This window comes from Pomacea canaliculata, linkage group LG7 (assembly GCF_003073045.1).
Source record: "Pomacea canaliculata isolate SZHN2017 linkage group LG7, ASM307304v1, whole genome shotgun sequence".
NCBI lineage: Eukaryota > Metazoa > Mollusca > Gastropoda > Architaenioglossa > Ampullariidae > Pomacea > Pomacea canaliculata.
Genome location: NC_037596.1, coordinates 4,190,125 through 4,211,553, shown reverse-complemented (window position 1 = coordinate 4,211,553; position 21,429 = coordinate 4,190,125). Strand labels below are relative to the sequence as shown.

Here is a 21,429-nt window from a genome sequence, read left to right as displayed (position 1 = left end):
ACGAGGACCGAAATGAAACTCTGCTACCCAAAGGAGGGATGATGCAGGGAAAGAGTGAGAGACAGGACATACCTCCTCAAAAGCAGTATGTGATGAAATCCAAAACTGAAAGTGCATCAGGTCAGAGACTGTCTGCTGCACGTCCTGTCCAGGGGTTAGTACTTCCCTCTGGGCCATCATTTGATCCTGAGGACGAAGAAGATCTGAAGAAGGAGATTTCATACCAAGAACAGCTTAAATCACGGATTTCAGAAGCTCAAAGGGTAGCGGAAGAAACCACAGTACCACGATTGTCTCTGTGGGATGGGGACAGTGAAGACTTTATGCAAGATTCCCTTGATGTCCCAGAAGACATTGAGATTGACAGTGAGCGGCACAAGTACCACAGAGACTCTGTAGACATCTATCACCACCAGCAGCGGCAACCACCACAAAACATCCACAACATGGAGTGGGGCAATCCTCCTGCCCCCCCTCCTGCTGTGGTACCCCATAGTGACTTCTCAGCTCAGCCATCACAACCCAACCCCTCTCCTCAGGCATTTTCTCACAATAGCTTGGCTTTGAACTTTGACACCAGGGAGGGCTATGTTGGTGCAAGATTTTCTAATGCCTACGAACAGCCTCAAGCCAGCAACAGAGATCCAGTAATGCCCCAAAGACGTCCACAGTATTACCCAGAGGAAGAACTTGCTCACCAGCATGCACACTTTAGTCATGGGTATGCACCCTTAAAACAACAGCAGCAATCTAGTCAATTCAGGCAGCTGCCTCACCCACAGTCCCAGCAGGAATCTTATTATGCTCCGCAACAGCTGCAGGACCGGCACCATCAGCAGCATTCTCAGCAGCAAAATGCTTATTATTTGCAGGAGCAGGAGCAGTACCTGTCTGACATGGATCCTGCTTTTCAGGGTCAGCATCCTCGGGTTGTCGGGACAGGTCATTATATGGACAGGGGTGGTCCTCCTCACCTGGGTTATGTGGCACCCCAAGCAGAGGTGCATGATGGATATTACATGACAGAAACTCAGAGCTATGGGTCTGGACGAGGAAATGGACATCAAAATCAATCTAACCTTGAAGGTGGTGGTGTTTATGGAAACTCTGCAAAATTTGTTGACCAAAATTCTTACGAGGCTGAAGATGAAGTACCTCAATTGAATGCAGAGCATGAAGGGAGCATCCCTCTGGACATGAGCAAACCACCAAAGCCCTCGTACGACTACATTAATAACAATAAAATTGACTATGGTCGGGCCCCAAGACGAACTTACAAAAAGATTCATGACGTTAAGAAAGATGAAAAGGAGAAACTGGCTGATATTTTCATCACTAAGAGCAAAAAAAAGAGCTCAGATTCACAGCTAAGCAGCCGAGACAACTCCCTTAATCGATATCCTGCCATAGCAGAGCATCCAGGTCAAAAAATGGCTTCAGATGCTGAGCACTTGTGGGCACAACGCTCAGCCACGCTGGCTCAAACACGGGTGAGTGTGTTTGTTGGCATGAATGAGATGATATAATCATTTCCAAGAAAGTCGTATTTGTCTATATAACCAACTATTACCTTGCTTCAGATCCTTCTGTTATATCTTAAAGCATTTTTCATTGCAAGAACTTTTTTAGACTAACTGATGACAGACCATATCCTCAATCTCAGTGCTAAAGGCAGTTATTTGTGCTGCAGCAGTTGCCAGGAAGGAAGAAGCAACTCTCAAACACCTCCCTGATGAGTATAAAGAGCCAGCAAATGAACCTCAGCAACTCCTCAGCTATATCTTCCAGGTCTCAGGTAAGCTATGTTCTGGCTGGTATGTGCACCTGACTTTTCAGGGAAGGTCAAAGGTTGTGCAAAGAGAGGATTGGACTTTCCATATGCTTTGCTCTATGCATAATGATCCATGAACAGCTCATTGCTGCCATGACCTTGACCTTATTTCATCTTTTAAGTATGTGATTGGAGAGTGGGTTGGGAAGATGTCTTATGGAACTGTTTTCTTGTTGATTTATGGGTTATAAAAATTGCACATGTTCACATTATTGTGTTCAACCCCTTGTATCATGGCTTGTATGATATATTATATATGTCTAATAACCATTGCTGTAGAGGATAATATATAAATAAATTGATATTATGACATCATCAAAAAGATGAGTTTTAGCATCAGTGTTGAAGGCATTGATATTTCTCCTGGAAAACTTACCTACATTCCCCAGACAACTACCACTGTCATTAATTTGGCCATGTGGACTTTAGTTTGTATATTTCAGATTTTCATCTGTTAATTTTTGTGTAGGTTTTGATGCAGAGCAACTTTGTGACTAAAATAATCCATTATAAAGGACGCATTTTCAAGTCAATTGTTCTCTGTATCAGGTGTGTTGTGAATGTCTGGTGTTCACTGTAGCAAAGCTGTTCATTTTGTCCCTAGATTGATCCTGTGCATCTGCCTTTGCGACGGCCCCTTGAGCTAAAACCTGTTCATCAGGAAGTGATAACTGAAGATGGACAGCGAATTAGTGTAGATGTCAACCTGAGACTTATTTCCCCTACTGCACAAGGAGAACGTGAACAGTTGGGTCATGAGAATGTTGCCAGTAGCAGACACAGTGGCCCTATTGGAGAACCAAGACAACGGTGGCCTGGCCAGCCATATCCAGCTGACAATGCACTTTCCACTGGGCAGGTACTGTCTATAAGTGTGTTTATTTTGTGTATGGGGTCTGTCTGGAAAGTAACTAAAGGTAAAGGGATGTCAGGAAACTCACCAGCTACACTCTAACAAAGATACATTTTTGTATATTATATATTCATAATATATATATAATATCTATTTTAACATACAGATACTTTAATCATAACCTGGTGGTTAATGTGCTGGACTGTGGAACAGAAGGTTCATAGCGTCAAGGTAAAGGGGACAGGAGGCAGACAATGTGCATTAGGTCATTTAAGCTATCAGTGTTTTACTATGAATTACTTCTCTTAAGGAGCTAAAATAATTGATCAATCAGGTATTTTGTTATATTTGAAAGTGGGGAATAAGTCAGTTGGTCAAGAGCTATAACTGAGACAGTTTCTGGTTACTTAATTTGACAAGAATATGTACTTTAATAGCTGAAAATGACAATAGTAAGTAAATTCAGTCTAATGTATATTCTAATAAAATATTTCATGTATTGTATGTATTGTGTAAATAGTTGTTTTTTTAATTTTTGCCTTGTAATTTACTTTTACAACAGGAGCTGTCTCTGTTCCATACAGTTACTATCTTTTGTTTGAATTTAGTACAAGTAAACCAAAGACTGTATTTCTAGCAAATCCTATTACGTAAATGTGAAAAAGGCTCTTTAAAGTGGTGTATCAAAGATGGTTGTCTTTAATGTAGGTAAATAGTTGTAAATATTGGAACACCACAAACTTGTATTACTAGACTGCTTGCAGATGATTTTTTCTAGTTAACTACTAAAATGAGGCTGGTGTATATACAAAGCTTCCGGTTTAGCCACGTTTCAACAGAACTACTAGAACAAGGCAGGTGTATACAAATCTTCTGGTTTAGTCACATTCATTGTTTAGCCTTGCTGAGACTAACAGCAGAGAACATTGCAAGAGGCTAAGGGTTGGTCTCGGCAGACAGACAACAGTCTATCTAGAAATGTCCATGGGTACACAAAGTACTTCGTGCCACCACTACTGTTCTAAAGGTTTAATCATGTCGCTTTTTGTCCGCATTGAAGGAGTTATCCTTTCATAATTACTAAACATATATTCTACCTTGTTTGTTGATGCAGCAGCCATATGCTTTCCAAAATGAAAATGAATACCAACACGGACGATACTCAGCAGATGATGCTTTTGCATCCAAGAAGCATGGAGGTCTGGCTAGTGGCTACCTGAGTGACAGTCATCATGATTACAATGGAGGACACACTGTTAATCCCTTCCCCAAGATTCCTCCTATTCCCATTGGTTCTGATGATGGTATGATCAATGACTCTGAAATGTATCTTTTCCTTCTTTTATTAGTAGTTTCTGATAATGTAAGGTTGATAAGAAAGAGAGCACCTATATGATTGGTGTGAGTGTTCCAAATGTGTCAATTGTTTCAGTTTCAATTGTGAAAAATCAATGTTTTAAGTACAGAGTAAATTGTTAAATTGTATTGGAAGCTCATTGTATTTGATAATGTTGTGAAATACTATTTATGGACATTACAACTTTTTTTGAATCAGTATTGCTGTTGTGTCCTACAGGTGCACCACGGTCAGCTCCAGTTCTGTCTGAAGGTAGCTACATGCAAACATATCTCCGTGAAAAGGAGAAGATGGAGAAGGGAGAGAAGCCATGGTATCGTGTGTATAGCCTGCAAGATTACAAAAGAATGCAGAAGGAGGTTTGCCTGGGAACCTTGGGACCTGATCTAGACAGCGAGACTTTTAAAGAAAAGGTATATGCATTTCATGAGCATAAATAAATCTCAAGATTGTTGAACTAGCCAATATCTATTTCATAAAGGTAAATGCTCAGGCAAACAACGCATAAAGTGTTGGCATTTGATTTCTACATATCAACAAAATTTCTTGAAACAGAAAAAGGAGCACCTATTATTATTATTAGTCAAGGCTTCATGCAAACATATCTGTGGACTTTAACATAAAATTATTGTCTTAAATTTTCTCTTCCCAGTATTAAAAATTTACAGAAAATCTTTTTTAAATATTGCTTTTCATTAGTCTCATTTTAAATTCATCTTCAAGATGAGATGAAAATATGAAGAAATATTGCATGTTAATGTTAATGATCTACTCATAGCAACAAAATCTGTCTATGATCACAGCGAGAAAAGATGCTGCGACAGAATGAATATGCTAGGTCTGTGAAAGAAAAAAATTCCAAAGAAAGGATACACAGAAAGCCTCCAGCTGTTCCCAAACCTAAAGAGCAAGATGACATCATCAGTAGGCGAACACTGGTATGTTGACATTTTCAGATGCACCATTGTTTTCTAGATAAATTCAAGATCGTCATGCTTTGCTATAATGTTGTTCATAGCCTTACCCCAATTCTGTCTGAGCATGTTGGCATACCAGCCCAAGCTGGTTTTCTATAGTAAAGAATCCTCTTTTTCTGTTATAGCTTAGGTTATTTCCATATTAATCTCTCTTACTCTTTCTATTTTCAGGCAATAGAATATGCCAAAAATGTGCCAAAACCAACAGTTAAACCCAAGCCCACTCCTTACAATTCATACAACCTTGCTTCCCAGTTGTCTCCCATTGCCAAGAACTCAGGTAGAGGCCAACAGCAGAATTCTTTTCCTGAACCATCAGTGGAGATGCTTGACCTGGAAAGGCTACACCAGAGACACGAAGAGGATAAACGCAGTGCTGAGCAAATAAGACAGAAGGCCCAGGGAATTTGGTGATAAAATGAAAGAAGTCTGTTTGGACATGCAAGTAAATCTGTGATACATGTTTAGTGTACTTCAGTTAAATCACAAGCAAAATTTCTGTCCGTTGAAGAAAAGTCTTCATCAAACAGGGCAGCTTGCTATGTGATCTCATGTTTGATTGGTGTCATCCTCGATACTTGACTGATCCGCAGGACTTTGGTTATAAGAACAATTTTCATTGTTCATACTTTGATCAAAATGTGCCTTTCTATATCATAAGTTTAATAATGTTAATTGGAGTGATCATTTCTATGCTTACTGTCATGCCTGGTTAGTGAAGAAAAAAATGGTCAACCAGGTTCATATTTAAGAGATTAAATGTGTCGACATTTAATAGATGAAATGTAAGGAAGTAATTCTTGTAAAACCTCAAATACTACACTGTATTAACTTCCCATAAGAATGTTTATTTCACATTAAAAATAAAAACAGAATTTGTTTGCAATCATGCAGTCATTAATTTCATAGTTATGTAGAAAGCATTTCCTAAAATTACTTGTACATACTCGTTTTTGTCAGTCTTTGGTAAATTGAAAATCTGGATCTACTCAGTTTAAATGTAAATATTAAAAATGCAGGTTTCCACTTTTGGCCTAAACTAGTACCATATTAACTATAACAACTGTTTTTGTTAATTTAGGCATTGCTTTTTTTTGGTGGTTTAGCTCCCTTTTCCAAACTGATGAAAGCATGTACATAACAGACATACACTAATACATATATAATGTATGTTTATGCATTTTTTGTCTCTCACACACACATGCCTGAGTAAATAAGTTTAGCAAGAGCATTTTTATTGCACCTTTGCTTTCTTAAAACTGTCTTATGAATGTGATCAACTTAAGTTATTTTTGGCGTCTTTGAGTTTCAGTCTTGTACATCTTGTTTATGGTAGTTCTGAAAACATCAGGGCAAAAACTAAATTACAAGCTGTTTCACATTTAAAACTTTCTTTCTAGCCCCATCAAGAAGTGGAGTGGTTTGCTTTAAGAGCGAAAAATAACAAACAATATGTATTATGATTGGAGAGACAAAAATAGCTTCTGGGAATGTTTGCTAGAAAGAATTTAACCTTGCACTGATGTGTTTCTACATTTCAGGCACCACAAGAAACAAATCAACTTTTATTCTGCCACACTGTATACATATATATTGAAAGAAACTGTGATATATTTCCTTGTCAGTTTTACACATGTGGAAATAAAGTATATTCTATGCTATTGTTTTACACAACCCATTTCATTCTTTCATCTCTTTGTCCAATTTTAGCTTTTTTTTTTTATACCTCTCATGTATCAGTCCTTTCCATCATCCCAAAGTATAAAATTTTAACTCTTAGCAAAACAACCAAATTAAAAAAGTTTTGTTTGCAGGATAACTGTTTTCACTGCCATATTAACATACTCATCACCATTTGACATTCAAGTCTTATATTTCAAAGGTTTTTATTAAGAGTTAAACATTTGCACAACAGATCCGTTAAGAAACCAATGTAATTATTGTCCATCATCAAATGTTAGCTTCACTTCACAAATGTTCTTTTTGTTTTTCAAAAAGAGATACAGTTTGATCACCTGCAAATCATCTGAAGGCATACAGCCTTTTCAATTCCTTTCTTTTTGTACAAGTACAGAACTAGTCAGTAAGCAACCTTTAAACTTTAATCATTAGGTGATTGTAACAATATGCTTTATAACTGGTGGGGAACATCTGGCTTGCAAAATCTTTTGATATGGCCCAGCCAAGGCAACCACAGATTTTAGTAAATCTATAAGATTTTTTCATAGCAATATAAATTTATATTAAAAAAACATAATAATAATGTCAATTTTGAGGAACAATCATGTCCATTGCAGGACAGAGCATATATGAGTACATGTATGGTAAATGTCTGTGTCACAATAACTGCATCACATGATATCGTGATACAGAAGACAAAGCTACATTGACCTGTCTCTGCAATGTGTACCCATATGACAAACACAAGCAAGCCTCACAGTTTGGTCATTAGGAAGTCTGATCACTATCTGTTCTTGCTTGCCTCCTCCACAGGAATAAATTGACCATCTTTTACAACCATTTTTCCTTCTCTAACACTATGCTCAAGTTCTGCACCATAGGTTGCTTGGAACAGATCACGAGCTGTCATTTTAGACTGATGAACTTCAGGAACTTTGTAGGAAACATATGGCTTCAGCTGAAAAGATAGAAAATTAAAATATAAAAACAATAATGACACTTTCTGTGTTTTTCCCCCCTACTTATGACATACATTTATATTCTGTAATACAAGATGCACAAATGAGAATATCTTCTCTGCAGGCCAGCATTATTAAGAGACTGTACACCTCATAAGAATATGCTGTTCAAAAACAGTCTCTATCCTGTCCATCAAAGAAAGCACCCACTTGCTTTGCTCTCTTGAATTTATTTAATGATGTAAGTTAAATGATATGATTCAATGTATATACAGCAATGATGATAGATGAAACTTGCAACAAAATAATCCAAGGAAAGCTATGTTTATTGATTATTGCACTTCGAGGACAAGGAAAATATACATTGTGCATTTATTTTAGAGAGAAATGTTAATCTGTGTGATCATTAAATGCTGGTCTGGAAATGTCACATGCTTTTTGAAAGTATACAAACAAAAGTATGTCATCTCACTGATGATTTGAGTCTTTATTACCATACATTTTATAACCAGTCCAACTCATCTTACAAAAGCTAAATAATGATTATTTTATCCCTATTCGTTTCATTAAAAAAAAAAAAAAGCACTCACAAACTTTTCCAATTCTACAATTGCAGAAAATAAAATATTTTAAACACAAAATTATATTTCTAATTTGTGACTTTTAAAAACTTTACCTTAAAATCTGTAAGGTCTGGCACAATAAATTCTGGGATCATCTCTGGAACTGTAGTAAAGTATCCTTTCTTCTTATCGAAGAAACCATTTGGTGGTACATCTATAGATAAATGAGGCAAAGTGAGAAATGTTACCAAGAATATGGGAATGAAACAAGGGCATCATACAAACCCAACTGACAGCAAATTTCTGATTTTTTCAACAATGAAGTGCCATAGAATTCAACATGAAAAACACTTTAAACTGGACAGATGTAAAAAAAAAAAAAAAAAGAAATTCCCCTCCACTCTCCTCTAAAAATTGTGACAGGATTTAAAAAAAAAGGAGGCAAAAGCAAAACTGAAGCAAAGAGATTCGTTCCTCTTCTAAAAATGTCCTAAACCACTGGTGGCACAATTGCATTATCTAAGGTAGTGCTAGAAAAATATAATCCCAGTTGTTGTAAGCTTGAGATGCTTACACTTGTGTTTGAGAGAGTCTAATGGCTGGTCAGAAATGTAGGTGGGGCTAGGGCTAGTCACTGGCCATTGTCTTTCCTTCTGTTTGTTGTTTGTGCTAATGATTGGTTGAAGGATGCTGATTGTATGTTCATCTCTTGTTTTATGTCGGGTGAAGTTTAAAGGAATGATAACTTCCTAGGTACTTTTCAGCATATCAGTGTAAAAGGAGCACTAGGTTGGCAGTTCTTCGAGGTGGAGGTGGACGTGTCTTCACCCTTTTTTCAGAGCTGAGTAACTTTTCTTTGAGACAGAGACTTGAGCAAGGAGGACAAAGGAGGAGAAAGTTGAGATGCTTTAGTTAGACAACCTTGATACTAGGGGCCAGCCAGTGACAAAGGAACATCAAGACCACTAGGCATACGCAACCGGAACTTTGGCTACCTGTGAGAAACAGAGGTTCAATGCCAAGGGTGGGAGGAGAAGTCGCCACTCTCAAACCTGAGTTGGGAGGATTACAACACATATGATGTTTGTTCAGCAGCTGTATGTGGCATAATTCATACCATTATACAGAACTGTGTAACAGTGTTGTCTGGTGAACAAGAAGTCATCAATGAAACCACACAATGTCTGGAACTGGAACTTATTATCAACGTCATCAGTTCTCACTCTCTAAAGTGGTTGGTTGGCCGAGCAAGGAAGTAACAACATGCAGTGATTGTCAGCTTGACTTGCTTCATCCTCTTCTCAAGTGTAGGCACAGCATGGAGAGACTAAGATGTTGGAACATCTCTCAGTACTATGGGCGGCAGTAGCAAGTGCCAGACTTTAGTTTGATCAAGAGTGGAATGGTGGTTATAACAGGAGTAAAGAAACTTTACATGAAAATACACATAGCACATATAGTACTAAGGCCTCTTTGTTGTATTATATATTTTGCATAATTTTGATGTGTAATATATTGTTTCTTCTTGTACCTAGCCTTACAACTTTGAAGGACAGTCTTGGTGTTATGCTGGGTCACATGGCCACAACAGACCAGCTATAGCTGCTTGACTGTTGCAAGTGGATGAGGGGGGGGGGGCATCCCTGGTGTTCTGTAAGTGTGGTGACCATTTTTCATACAAAGTCATTGGTCTTATGTTTCCTGTATGAGATCTGGAGCAGCCTCCTCTGGCTTTCGCTCTCGAATGCCTTGATATGCTCTGTTTATCAGTGAGCAGAGCCTATATTTTTGTTTTTACACCTGTAGCAGAATCATTATCAAGGGGGACTTGTACGGAAGGTTATGGCTGCACCAGACCCTTTCCAGCCTAGCCATTGCTGCTGTTGCTGTTGTGATCCTTCTGCGGATATCTGTCACAGAGCTGCTGTCTTTGGGAGGGTGGATTAATTACTTAAAGCTTTTTATCTCTTTGAGCCATACTTCTGTTCATGCAGATATCTGCTTTATCACTGCCAATGGCCATGACTTTACTCTTGTCAGAGTTGGTCTGTGTTTGAACTGTCTGTCAGTCTGTAAGGTCTTGAAGTTCTCTGTGAGTTACTGCCAGCTTGATTTTGTCTGCAAAGCATATGTTGCAGATTAATCTTCTACCAATGGAAATGTAAGTAAGATGGTTTTTCACATGATATTCTCCAAAAAGATGTTGAACGGAACAGTTTATAGGGGGCATTTTTGGTGAATGACTACTGTTGTGTGAAAGGAGGCTGTTACGGATATCCAGCAACACTTGTTGAACTGTTAAACAGCGCTTTAAATTCAAAATAAATAACACATTATCAAACACAGACTGTATATATATATATCTCATAGCAATTATACAGAGATGTAACAACAGACAGAAACAGAAGAAAAAAAATCTAAGAATAAATGACAAAAACTTAAATTTAAAACAGTTGTTTAAAGAGAAAATTGCAGTTATACACCGTTATGTTCTCATCTGCCATACTGCCAAGGGATCATTTTTGTTGGTCACCAGTCATTTTATCACTGTTATATTGCCCCAAAGCCTAAGTCAATTTGTTCCAGCTATGTCCATTTTGTCTTAAGATCTTGAAATCAAATTGGTCCTGGTCCAAAAGACAAATCAATCACTGATGAAACAAGTAGCTATTAAATCAAATATTACCAAAAGAGCCATATGTTGCTAGAACAAAAAAGATAAGCAAGTGAAATCACCGGCCTCCCTTTTGCTTACTAAAATGATGGCTGAATTTATTCAAATTGCTCTGTTTTAAATAGGCGGCTGATCTTGAATATGTGAATATGGTCTATTAGTAATATTTGACGTTAATAGCCACTTGTGTTAACCGTGATCAATTCATTTTTTGGGCCTGCAACGATCTAGCTCTCGGTGTTGGGACGAAGTGGTTTTACCAAGGACAATAATTTATGATTACGGCTGGGACTATTTGATCTGAATGATGGGGGCGATATGGGGAGAAGACCGCTGACTATTTAACCTCAAAGCTAATCTTTCTCATCCATCCATGTGTATTTATACCATATCAGATACATTTATTTCGCTTCCATTTATCTTACAATGATCTGTCAGACTGCCTTTATGTACATATACTTTACATAGCATGTCTTAGTTTGAGGAGAGTCGGGTTCGTAAAGGCGACGGTTTCTGTTTCAAACTTACTGTGGACAGCGAGCATCTTTTCCATTGTCGGGCTTCCACCCTTTCTGAACGCTGCTCCATGTTTACCCGTAACTGGAAATCGTTTATCAAAAGGTTCACGACTTCGTTTGCCTTCCAGCCGTACATTTGTGCTGAAAAGACGAGCACAAGTCGTCAGTCTTTGCCAGTTTGAATTCCACATGCTTTACACAAGGTTATTTACACGCACGAAAGTCCGTCCAAACTCAATCTGACTAGACAAACCATAGAATGAAATTTACTAGGGATAATCCATATGAAGATTTTTTGAATTTTTATTTGGCTCAACAGATACATTAAATAGAACTCGTCATTAGTATAATATAAAAAAACTTAAAAAATTATATCTCACAAGACAAAACAATAAACTTTGTTTAACTTCTCAAAAATAGCCATGACCTCAAAAAGTAAACTTCGCTGTCATGGAGAAACAGAGTAAGCAACATGGCGCTGAAAACGGTGGACTTAACGCAACAGCCAGATCGCGTCGAGTTCACCGGGTGTTCAGAAGACGAAATCGGTTACGCCAAGACATTCTGGCAGTCCTTGCAGCTTCTGCCGCCCATGGAATCGCGCCTAGTGTCAAGTGACATAAAACAGCGGCTGCGGAAAGCACCACCATCTCGCTCTCAAAGTGAGTCTGTTGGAGAATTATTTGGATTTGATAACTCCGAATCGTTCTCGTACATTTTAAGTAATAGCAGCTGTACATTAGGAGAAAAGTTACCCCATTTATTATATCAACATAGCGATGAAGATTCTTCCTATGTTCAGCTCTGTTCCAATAAGCCAGACCGATATTCAGATCTCGATTGCGACAATGACTTTTCGAAAGTGGGTGCGAGACAGAAACAATCGGGTAATCAGAGGAATGTAACGCATGGCTGCGGCTGTAATGGAGGAAGGAAAGATTTTTGGTACACATATGAAGAAAACACCACAAGCGATCCCGACTATATCATATATGAATTTAGTGGCGAGGATCTTACTCGCAGACGAAAAGGGGGGTTACAAAATAAATCACACCCGTATCAGCAGCCCGAAGAATTAATTGAGTTTGGGGGAGAATATTTATGCAGACACCATGGAAAGCCACCACGAGGAACCAGCAAAGCTACAGCTGATAAACTTCTTATAATGGAGACAGGACCAAAGGAAACTACTTCCAAGGAAGCAGTTTGGTCCAGGTATAATTTGCCCGCACCACCGCCACCATCCTTAACCTGCTCATACAATCATCTTTCAGTGGAAGATCGGATGGATTCTGATGTGGATGCTCAACATCAGTCATCAGCAATAGCAAAAACATTGTTTGGACTTGATTTTGCTGCTAAAGTTTGCAAGAAGTTGCAGGAAGAAGAAACTACAAGCAGTGGATTCCAAAAGAGCACACTTTTAAGAGATCATTCCTTTCAAGGCACTGATGCTCAGCATCGTCCATCTAGAGTAACAAAGGCATTGTTGAAAGAAGACTTTGCTATCAAAAATGTCAGACCTCACATTGGCAAGAAAATGCAGGAAGAAGAAACTACAACCAATGGGTTTGAAAAGTCTACGTTTTTAGAAGATCAGTCATTTCTAGGCGCAGTAGCAAATATGATAGGAGTACAGTACAAGGCTAAGGAACCATTACTGTTGTTTATTCCAGGTGGGGAAACAGTTCTTTAGCTGCAGTTTTCCATCCCTGAGAGACTATTTGAAAGTATAGCATCATATAGTGCCACAGAAAAAGGCAGTCCCAGCACAACATTCCTGCACTGAATAGTTGCTTTATCCTTACATACCTGTTATCAAGACTGAATAAAGTGAAATAGCTTGTAAAAAAATGTTCCCATAATCTCAGCACACATGCTGAAAATGCTTCATTATCCAAAACACTTTAGCTCACCATGCAGACTTTTAATATTTTGTCTGATCTGCACCAATTATCATGAGCCACACAAATGCCAGACCAGTATCTACGTTCATGCTGTGTTCATTTGTGTGACCAACACTATTTTACATTTGAACTTGCTTTAGAACCGATGTATCACTCGCTTAAATCTGTATTCACTTCTTTTAGGAAATGTGCATTTGGAAGCATGCAGCCTGTAAAATGTGTTCTGCCAGTTGACTATTAAATATTATGGTTCTTGTATAAAATGATAACCTATAATGACGTGATTAGCCTGGTGCAAGATTATCCTGAATTAGTATGTTCAGAGTTTCACAGTGGGGTAGGTGCTCCTTAGCACAAGACCTTCATAAACAAGAGACTGTCATTATTTTCTTTTCGCACTGCATGGTTTCTTCATTTTTGCATCAGTTACATTTCTCTTATACCTACTTGAAATTAAAGAAAAGGAACAAAATGTCCCTTCTAAGGAACAACAAAAATCCTTAGTTTAACAAGTGATGGCAAAGTGTGTAACAAGTTTATTGCTGTCTTGCAGTGCTCCCTTGATGGTCATGCGTATGCCATGTTTTGCATGAAAAATACAAATACAGAGTTTAGCATTGACAATAATTTTATTGTCATTATTTTGCATTGATAGTAGTTTTAATATACTTTTCATAAATCATGTTTTCAACGCAGTTTGTTTTTTTATAATTAAGTTACAATTGGTAAACAATGATTAATAGTAGGATGCTGTTTTTTGAGCATGTCATGTTATTGTTTTTTTGTTTTACTTTTAATGTTGTGGTGTCTATTTAATGCTAGCTTTGATTTATGAAAAATTTCTTTTAATTTTTATGCATTTTTCACTTTGGTTTTGAAAGACGTGATTTTGCAACTTTCTTTGGTTACAGAGTGTGTGGGGATTAATCTGAAGACTGAATTCTAATACAGTCGGACCTCGATAAGTCGACCTTACCTAAGTCGAAAACCTCCCTATATCGAATTAATCGAATTAAATAATTCCCAGCCAAATACCTGCGCCTATTACGCCATTTTCCGTAACTCGAAAACTCCCTAAGTTGAATTTTTTTTCGAGTCCCTATGAGTTCGACTTACCGAGGTCCGACTGTACTGAAATTTTCTTTTGGACATAAGCAAATATTATAATAATATTGAAGATTTTTATAGCATTTTTCAAATGATTTGCGAGAGCAAATATAGAGAATTACATCTCCATAATGCTATGTTTTAGATATATTATGCATTATCTTTTTTTCTAATTCAGCTATAGTTGTAAAAGCAATGTTTTGAAAAAATAAAATAAAATCACTTTTGGAATAGCTATTAATTATAGTTACAATGGCAGAAATTTGTTTTTGTGAATGAATATTTTAAACTCTTTTGGACTGATAATAAACATTTTTTATAATTATAGTCATTAAATTATAGTGATAGACATGTTCTTTCTCTTAACAGGCAATTACACAAGCAGGCAGACTGTCTCAGAAGGTGAGTTATTACCTATATTGCTTTTTTTCTGGTTGATGTATACTTCTTCATGTCTGTTCTTATAGCACATTTCATAATTGCTTTTGCAATTACTTTATGCCCAAGGTTGGCATGATTATTGAAATATTATATTTCAATCTAGACAAACCATTTTTAGATAAGCAAAGAATAAAAGAAACTCTAAATCCTCAAATTGCAGGGGTCATACACATACCTAGCCTGGCTAACAGGAATCAGTGGTTAAAATTTTGTATTCATTTCCTTTTCAGAGGGTAATTTATGGGACAAGAGACATGCTTGATTAAAAATGGTGGAGAGTGTGTTGGATAAATAAATGGAATTTTGTTGAGAGCCTTTTTTAATAAACTGGACAAATATGATGGTATAGAACTGTTTAGTAAATACTGTTTCTGTTGATTTTGCAATCTAAGATTAAAAAGATACCATAAAAATGCAAAACTAAACATCTCATTTTTATTTCTCTCAGTGAAGAATTAATTTAATCATATCCTTCCAGTTTTTAGCTGGGCCATTTGTGTTCAAAGCAAATTATTTTGTTGTCTAGCATGAGAGACACCATTTTGTCACATTGAATAAACTAGTGTTTCCACAGTTTATTTATTAAATAATTATTTTATGATTATATAGCTGAACATGTACAATTTCACTTTTTGGTAGGAATCCTTACCATGCCACTTTGTAATGTCAGCTACTTAGTGAATCAGGGGTTAATTTGTCTTCTGGGATAACTTAACATGGTAGTTCACTCCCCATGTTAGAGTAAGACAGCGGTTCTCAAACGGTGGGGCGTGCTCCCCTGAAGGGGCGCGACGTGCTTACAAAGGGGGCGCGAAGATGGTCATTTTTTAAAAGTTTCTTATACCGGTATTAGTGAAATTAGCTTACATTGTGTGGCTAAGGGGGGCGCGCGGACGTACCTTTGTTCGTCAGGGGGGTGTCACAAGTAAAAGGTTGAGAACCGCTGGAGTAGGAGATGCTTAAGAGTTTCACGGTCATTCACTGTGTCTTTCAGTTTGCTTTTGAATGTAATGCCTATTATGAGTATTAAAGAGAATTGTGTAATGTTATGGTGTCACTAGAGTAAGATAGAGTGAGAGAGATACTAATACATAGATGAAAATAATAATAGAAAATGTCACAAAATAATGGGGGAAAAATTTAAACCAAAATCAACAAATAAGATTAAAACATAGTGAAGGTAGAAAAAGTATGCTGTATTTTTTTTTTTTTTTTTTTGACTTTTACTGTTGTTTGGAAACTTCTTTTCTCTTTGGGTTCTACATAAACAGCTTTACTCTTTAATTTTAGACTCCAGTCTCCACTTTTTTTTTGCTCGAGCAAAGACAATGGAACAGATTGAAGAAATGAGGAAATATGATAAGTTTGCTTCAGCTCGTGCAGAAGAGAGAGCACTTCTTCACAAACATCGGGTAGAGAGAATGAAGGTACACTTTTACATCTCAAGATTCTAGTAAGAAAGCATAGATCAGAACTCAAAGACCTAAGTTCCACTGTAATATTCATATTAGACCAGTTATTTGTTATAAATATTTTCAATTACTTTTCAGTTTGTTTTCTTTATAAATTTTATTTCTTCTAGGTAATTGATTTTCACTACAATATAGAAACACATGCTGATCAGTCTTTTTCTATTTCAAAATGTCACACACCATGTGTACTGAGACCTAACCATTTATGTTGAAGACACTATTGAAGATAATGATGTCACCAGAAAATATTTTTAAAATATTTATTTTTGTCTTCTGTCTTAGAAGGAGGAAATTTCAAGACCATCCCATCTTCTCAGCAGTACAAGCCAGGAAACAGCAGCATCAGGGTCTTTAAGTATCATAGATAATGAAGAGGATGAGTCCGATCACAACTTTGAAGACAACTCCCTAGTGGTTGAGGAAGAGATTAGAAAATTTGAGAAAATGAAAGGTGAAAAGGATGAGGATGATTCAGACTGATGGACTCTACTTGTGTGTGACATTATTTGTTGTGCTGCATAACAGAAAATTAAAAAGAGCATTTCAATGGTAGCATTTTTTTCATCTGAATGTTTACCATTTCTTGTGTGTGTTAGTGCATGTGGTATACATGAGTGTGTGAATGAGTGAAGAGGAGCTTAAGCGGGTTTTGGGCTAATATACGTGCATGTATTTTTTTTTTTATATTTGCCTATATAAAGTAACATGTATTATTTACAGAGTATATATAAAATTGTTTAAGAAGTGCGTTTTTTTTTTCTTTTGTTAAAAGGCTGCAGCTTAAAGTTGAGCAAGAAATAATGGTACTACTTTAATATGAAATGAAAGTAAACTAGCCTCAATAGTCTAAGTTAATGCATACAAGCATCTTTGTATCCAGTTGAGAATACTAGGTCACAACAGAAAAAAAAAAGCTTAACATTTCAAGTCCAAAAAGGTAATTTTCAAGTTGACACCGTTTTTAATATTCATAGGCGTTCATGAATTTTAACACAAATATCTCCAATGACTAATCGTGGCTGGCTATTTACTTTGTTTGATATGTTTGATTTTCCTTATTTTTCCTTTACATGTTTCGTTTCTTGAACTATAGATATTGATAATGCAGGTTCTTCGATGAAGCCCAGCTTCATCATATAGTTTACGCACTTCATAACATTGGAGATGGGTATAGTTTTTGGACTGGTAACCACACGAACTTTTAATTTACATAAAAATAGCAAAAATATAGTATTTAGTCATTGTTTATATGTACAGTACTCAAACCTCGACGGAAGTCGTCTGCGAACAGCGGTAGTTGTCGTTAGTGACGTGCACATGCGCATTGTTGATACAATCGTAAATCATAAATTGTTAGGTTTTTCCGAATTGTAGTAAATTGTTTCATACACATGCATATTTGTATTATTCTAATTTATTCTGTATAATTTGACACAACCATATACTGCGACAAATCTTTGCTTCTCCAGAATGAATGTCGAGCACACACAGGTACAAATACACAACATACTACTATTTACTCCATGTCAGAAGAACACGACAAGACAATAATAAAGGAAGCCCTAGAAACAGAACTTAACGAGCATCAAATCTGGTGGTCAAGAAATCATTCGTGTAAAATGAATGCAAGGCAAAATCACACAACTGCTGAGGCAAGCAGCAAGCCATGGTTTGAAGGCAGGCGAATAGTTGATTTAAAGGAACTTGCAAGGCAAATGAACTGCAAGCGATGCAGTCGTCTTCTTGGTTTGAATCAAATAGAAGAGGAGACAAAATTCGGCCTTGCCAGCGTTATGTGCGTAGTTTGTGAATGTGGCGCAAGAAACGCAGTATTTACAGACAAACTTATGGAAATGAATGGCGAAAAATATTCCTTTGCAATCAATATGCTGTTTCCTTCCAGTAAGAAACAATTTCATGGAAACGTTTTTAAAATTGTTCACATTTTAATATATTTATCATGACAGCTGTATCTGTAAAGGCTTTCATATATATATATTAAACTTAGTACCATCAGAATAAAACAAAGTTTAGATGCTTTCAGTTTCAAAAAAAAATACATAAATAAGTGTATTTATTTTAGAATGAGGCTGAAAAGGTCACATAAATTGTCATCACATTTAAATGTTAATAACATAAATTGGTCTTGGTGGGTTGGTTGGCTAATTTGCTATAAAAGTGCTTTCGCATAGAACCAATTTTGTTTACACTTAAAATAGGCATAGTTGTGCATGATCATCACTTTACCTATGAGTCATTGTTACTAAGAAATGATCATAGAGTTGATGAAGTGTTGTTTGTGCAGATATGGGACAGTACAGATTGGTTGTTAACCATCTTGCCAGCTTTTTAGCACTGCTTAACATTCCTGTTACCTTAGACAACACTGTGGAAGACTTGTGTTTGAATCTGCTATCATTTACCAGAATATCGCCAAAATCTGTTTCCTATTCTGATTCAGTTATGGACAAAACTCATAAAATTGAGAAAATAACCAAATCAGTAAAGTTGAGAAAACAACTGTCAAAGAGAATAAAGGCCAAATTACAGTTCTCAAAGGCAGGGAGTAAACAAATTGAAAATGAGAGCAGCTCACCAGCATTAAAATATTCCCAAGAGAAAATCAAAACTGGAACCGGTGGTGAGTTCAACTTAGTGCCTGATGCTGATGCACCTATGTCTGAAATGATATTGATGGGAGATGTTAAACAGGTGAGAGATCAAGATGAAGTGAATGACAAAGCTGAAGAGAACAGCAGTCTGAAAGAGTGTGTGAGTTTCTTAGAGGATGCTGAGATGTTTCCACCATCAAGCTACAAGTGCCCTCTGTGTGCTAAGCTTCTACCCAGTTCTCGTGGTTTCCTCATTCACTTGTCAAGGCTACACCATCGTTCAAATTTTATAGGTAAATGCCACAAGCCTGGCGATTTTCTTTAAACCTTGTGCTATAAATTTATTTAAAGTATTAAGCCTTATGGGTAATAGAGGAATAATGTAAATGTGATTCTATAGTATTTTATGTTACATATCAGTCATAATTTTATAGGCAGTTATCATGTGTTGCCATATGAGAATTTTATGTACAATGTTATGAGAAATTTATAGATAACTTATAAATGTATCATTAGGTATAATCTGATATGTTTAGATTTCATTGGCATTATTTTTAAGAACTGTCTGAATCAACAGAATGTTAGCTAGAATGAGTGGTGTTTTTAAAATATTTTTGTTTGACATATTGCGTGAGGATAATTTTTAACAGTTATTTAAAGTTATTAGCAAAACAGTGATAATATTTTGCATGTTAATTGCAGCAGAAGAACATAAAGTTTCATTACAAAGTTCTGGAGCATCCTTCATTAGTGCAACGGTGAGAACTTGCCTACCACAACTATAGGAGTTTCATATGAGTGCACACACTTCCTTCCTTTATGCTAGTCCTTCCAAAACATTTTTATTAATACAAAATTATTATTATTTTGTATCATTGCTTTGTTTTTATGTCATGCATGCATCAACAGTTGTGGTGGTATCAATTAATATTTAAGTCTAAATTTGTTACTAGACAAGCATTGCTTTCTATGCAAAATGTTTCACAGAAACCAAGTGAACTATTGTATACTGTATATTTACGCATGTGTTTTTAATATTGATGTTATTGAAGATTATCTGTAAATAAATCATAGCAATATTCCTCTGCACTTTCTTCTTTAATGCATGTGGGCAGGAAACATGGTCTAATGAAGAAGCTACTGATGACACCTGTTTATCCATGAATGCAGCTGGGGACATCTTCGTAATGCTGAAAAAAATATGTGTGAAGATGCAGCTTATCAGATACACAACACAAGAGTCTGCATCATTGTCATCAACAGCGGTTTGCATCACTTCTGATCCAGGATGTACAGATAAAGAAATAAAAGCAACAGAACTTTCAGAAGGTGGCAATGCTCTAAATGTCACAAAGATTTCAAGCTGTTCGATTCCTATAGCATTCATGTCAAGAAGTGCATTTTTGTGGATGGGATGTACAGATGCAGTGTATGTTCTGAAGCATTTATCACTCAGAGAGAACTCAAAAAGCATTTAAAAAGCCATCCTCAAAATAAAAAGCAGAAATTTACTTGCAATATTTGTGAAGAGGTTCTTCCAAATGCATTCAGGCTTAAAAAGCACAAGCGTGCTTTTCATCCCAAAGGAAGCAAACAAGTATTCACCTGTCAGGAATGCTTAGCAGAGTTTTCTCACCGCTGCTTCCTGAAAACTCATATGAGAAAACACACAGGCGAGAGACCCTATAAATGCCACTTTTGCAGCGCAACCTTCATCTCTACATCTAATCGAAACTCTCACATCCGAAGACACCACAGTAAGATGAGGACCTACCTGTGTGAAACTTGTGGCTCTGGTTTTTATGAGAACAGAGAGCTTCAAGATCATGAAAGAATCCATACTGGAGAAAAAGCCTTTTTCCTGCTCTCATTGTTCACGAGTGTTTGCAAGGAAGTCAACTCTGAGAATTCATAAGCGACAGCACACAGGGGAAAAGCCATACCAGTGTGAAAAGTGTGGTGCAGCCTTTGTTCAGATTGTCAGTCTCAGAACTCACAGAAGTCGCAAGCATCCGGAAATTAACCCTTGTGATAACCCTAGTGAAGGCATTGGTGATGCCGACTAAATGCTTTTCTAATTAGCTTTCTGTCTTTGGAGGATTTATCTTCACATATTCTATGATTCAAATTATTACATTCTTAACATAATATTACAAATAAAAGTATATTTTTAGAATCTGTAGTTCATTCTGTGTGATATTTTTGGGGCAGTGGGGAGAGAAGGAGAGAGAAAATGTAGTGGGAACTTTGCAGTATGAGTGAATAATGTGTTGGATGGAGTCTTAAATAGAGATTTGCTACTTTATCAATCAATTTTAGTTGTTATATAGTGTGATATATATTGGAGGAACAGTAGTTATGTTGTGACTTCTTGCTCGACAGTATGTCCTTTATTTTTACATGTATCTATAGTATGGAAATCAGATATCCTATGATTTCTCAAGAGTTCTATGTCAGTTTTATTTCATATGTGTTAAA

At 36.6% G+C, this 21,429-nt stretch overlaps 4 protein-coding genes across 5 annotated transcripts; 3 read left to right on the top strand and 1 right to left on the bottom strand.

The window, feature by feature from the left end:
* The first annotated feature begins 6 nt into the window (after positions 1–6).
* LOC112567791 lies at positions 7–6,677 on the top strand. Of its 2 annotated transcripts, none has more exons than XM_025244624.1 (7): positions 7–1,490; positions 1,694–1,795; positions 2,436–2,690; positions 3,799–3,988; positions 4,261–4,454; positions 4,845–4,979; positions 5,190–6,677. In XM_025244624.1, exons 1-7 carry the CDS (start codon positions 39–41, stop codon positions 5,430–5,432), a joined length of 2,571 nt encoding a protein of 856 aa, XP_025100409.1. In that variant the 5' UTR covers positions 7–38; the 3' UTR covers positions 5,433–6,677. The 2 variants fall into 2 exon arrangements, with proteins under 2 accessions (XP_025100409.1, XP_025100408.1); XM_025244623.1 differs by having other exon boundaries at positions 1,691–1,795.
* On the bottom strand, positions 6,582–11,668 carry LOC112567796 (39S ribosomal protein L41, mitochondrial-like). The gene is made up of 3 exons (XM_025244630.1): positions 11,423–11,668; positions 8,334–8,434; positions 6,582–7,656 (listed from the first exon to the last, which is right to left on the bottom strand). The coding sequence occupies exons 1-3, from the start codon at positions 11,601–11,603 to the stop codon at positions 7,483–7,485; spliced, it is 456 nt and encodes a 151-aa protein (XP_025100415.1). The 5' UTR covers positions 11,604–11,668; the 3' UTR covers positions 6,582–7,482.
* Positions 11,669–11,840: 172 nt separating this feature from the next.
* On the top strand, positions 11,841–16,891 carry LOC112567795 (UPF0722 protein-like). Its single transcript, XM_025244629.1, has 4 exons — positions 11,841–12,074; positions 14,796–14,828; positions 16,158–16,294; positions 16,622–16,891. The coding sequence occupies exons 1-4, from the start codon at positions 11,885–11,887 to the stop codon at positions 16,817–16,819; spliced, it is 558 nt and encodes a 185-aa protein (XP_025100414.1). The 5' UTR covers positions 11,841–11,884; the 3' UTR covers positions 16,820–16,891.
* Positions 16,892–17,025: 134 nt separating this feature from the next.
* On the top strand, positions 17,026–21,017 carry LOC112568444. Its single transcript, XM_025245746.1, has 5 exons — positions 17,026–18,241; positions 18,645–19,244; positions 19,654–19,709; positions 20,067–20,380; positions 20,759–21,017. Exons 1-5 carry the CDS (start codon positions 17,863–17,865, stop codon positions 21,015–21,017), a joined length of 1,608 nt encoding a protein of 535 aa, XP_025101531.1. The 5' UTR covers positions 17,026–17,862.
* The last annotated feature ends 412 nt before the right edge of the window (positions 21,018–21,429 follow it).

Bases quoted from the DNA above. Each gene is read 5' to 3' on its own strand.
- LOC112567791 (XM_025244623.1), top strand. From the start codon at position 39: ATGATGCAGGGAAAGAGTGAGAGACAGGACATACCTCCTCAAAAGCAG. The intron at 1,491-1,690 runs GTGAGTGTGTTT...TTTGTGCTGCAG, and splicing joins CCACGCTGGCTCAAACACGG to CAGTTGCCAGGAAGGAAGAA. The intron at 4,980-5,189 runs GTATGTTGACAT...TTCTATTTTCAG, and splicing joins TCATCAGTAGGCGAACACTG to GCAATAGAATATGCCAAAAA.
- LOC112567796 (XM_025244630.1), bottom strand. From the start codon at position 11,603: ATGTGGAATTCAAACTGGCAAAGACTGACGACTTGTGCTCGTCTTTTC. The intron at 8,435-11,422 runs GTAAGTTTGAAA...ATTTATCTATAG, and splicing joins AAAGATGCTCGCTGTCCACA to ATGTACCACCAAATGGTTTC. The intron at 7,657-8,333 runs GTAAAGTTTTTA...CTATCTTTTCAG, and splicing joins CAGACCTTACAGATTTTAAG to CTGAAGCCATATGTTTCCTA.
- LOC112567795 (XM_025244629.1), top strand. From the start codon at position 11,885: ATGGCGCTGAAAACGGTGGACTTAACGCAACAGCCAGATCGCGTCGAG. The intron at 12,075-14,795 runs GTGAGTCTGTTG...TTCTCTTAACAG, and splicing joins ACCACCATCTCGCTCTCAAA to GCAATTACACAAGCAGGCAG. The intron at 16,295-16,621 runs GTACACTTTTAC...CTTCTGTCTTAG, and splicing joins ATCGGGTAGAGAGAATGAAG to AAGGAGGAAATTTCAAGACC.
- LOC112568444 (XM_025245746.1), top strand. From the start codon at position 17,863: ATGTCAGAAGAACACGACAAGACAATAATAAAGGAAGCCCTAGAAACA. The intron at 18,242-18,644 runs GTAAGAAACAAT...TTGTTTGTGCAG, and splicing joins CAATATGCTGTTTCCTTCCA to ATATGGGACAGTACAGATTG. The intron at 19,245-19,653 runs GTAAATGCCACA...TGTTAATTGCAG, and splicing joins CCATCGTTCAAATTTTATAG to CAGAAGAACATAAAGTTTCA.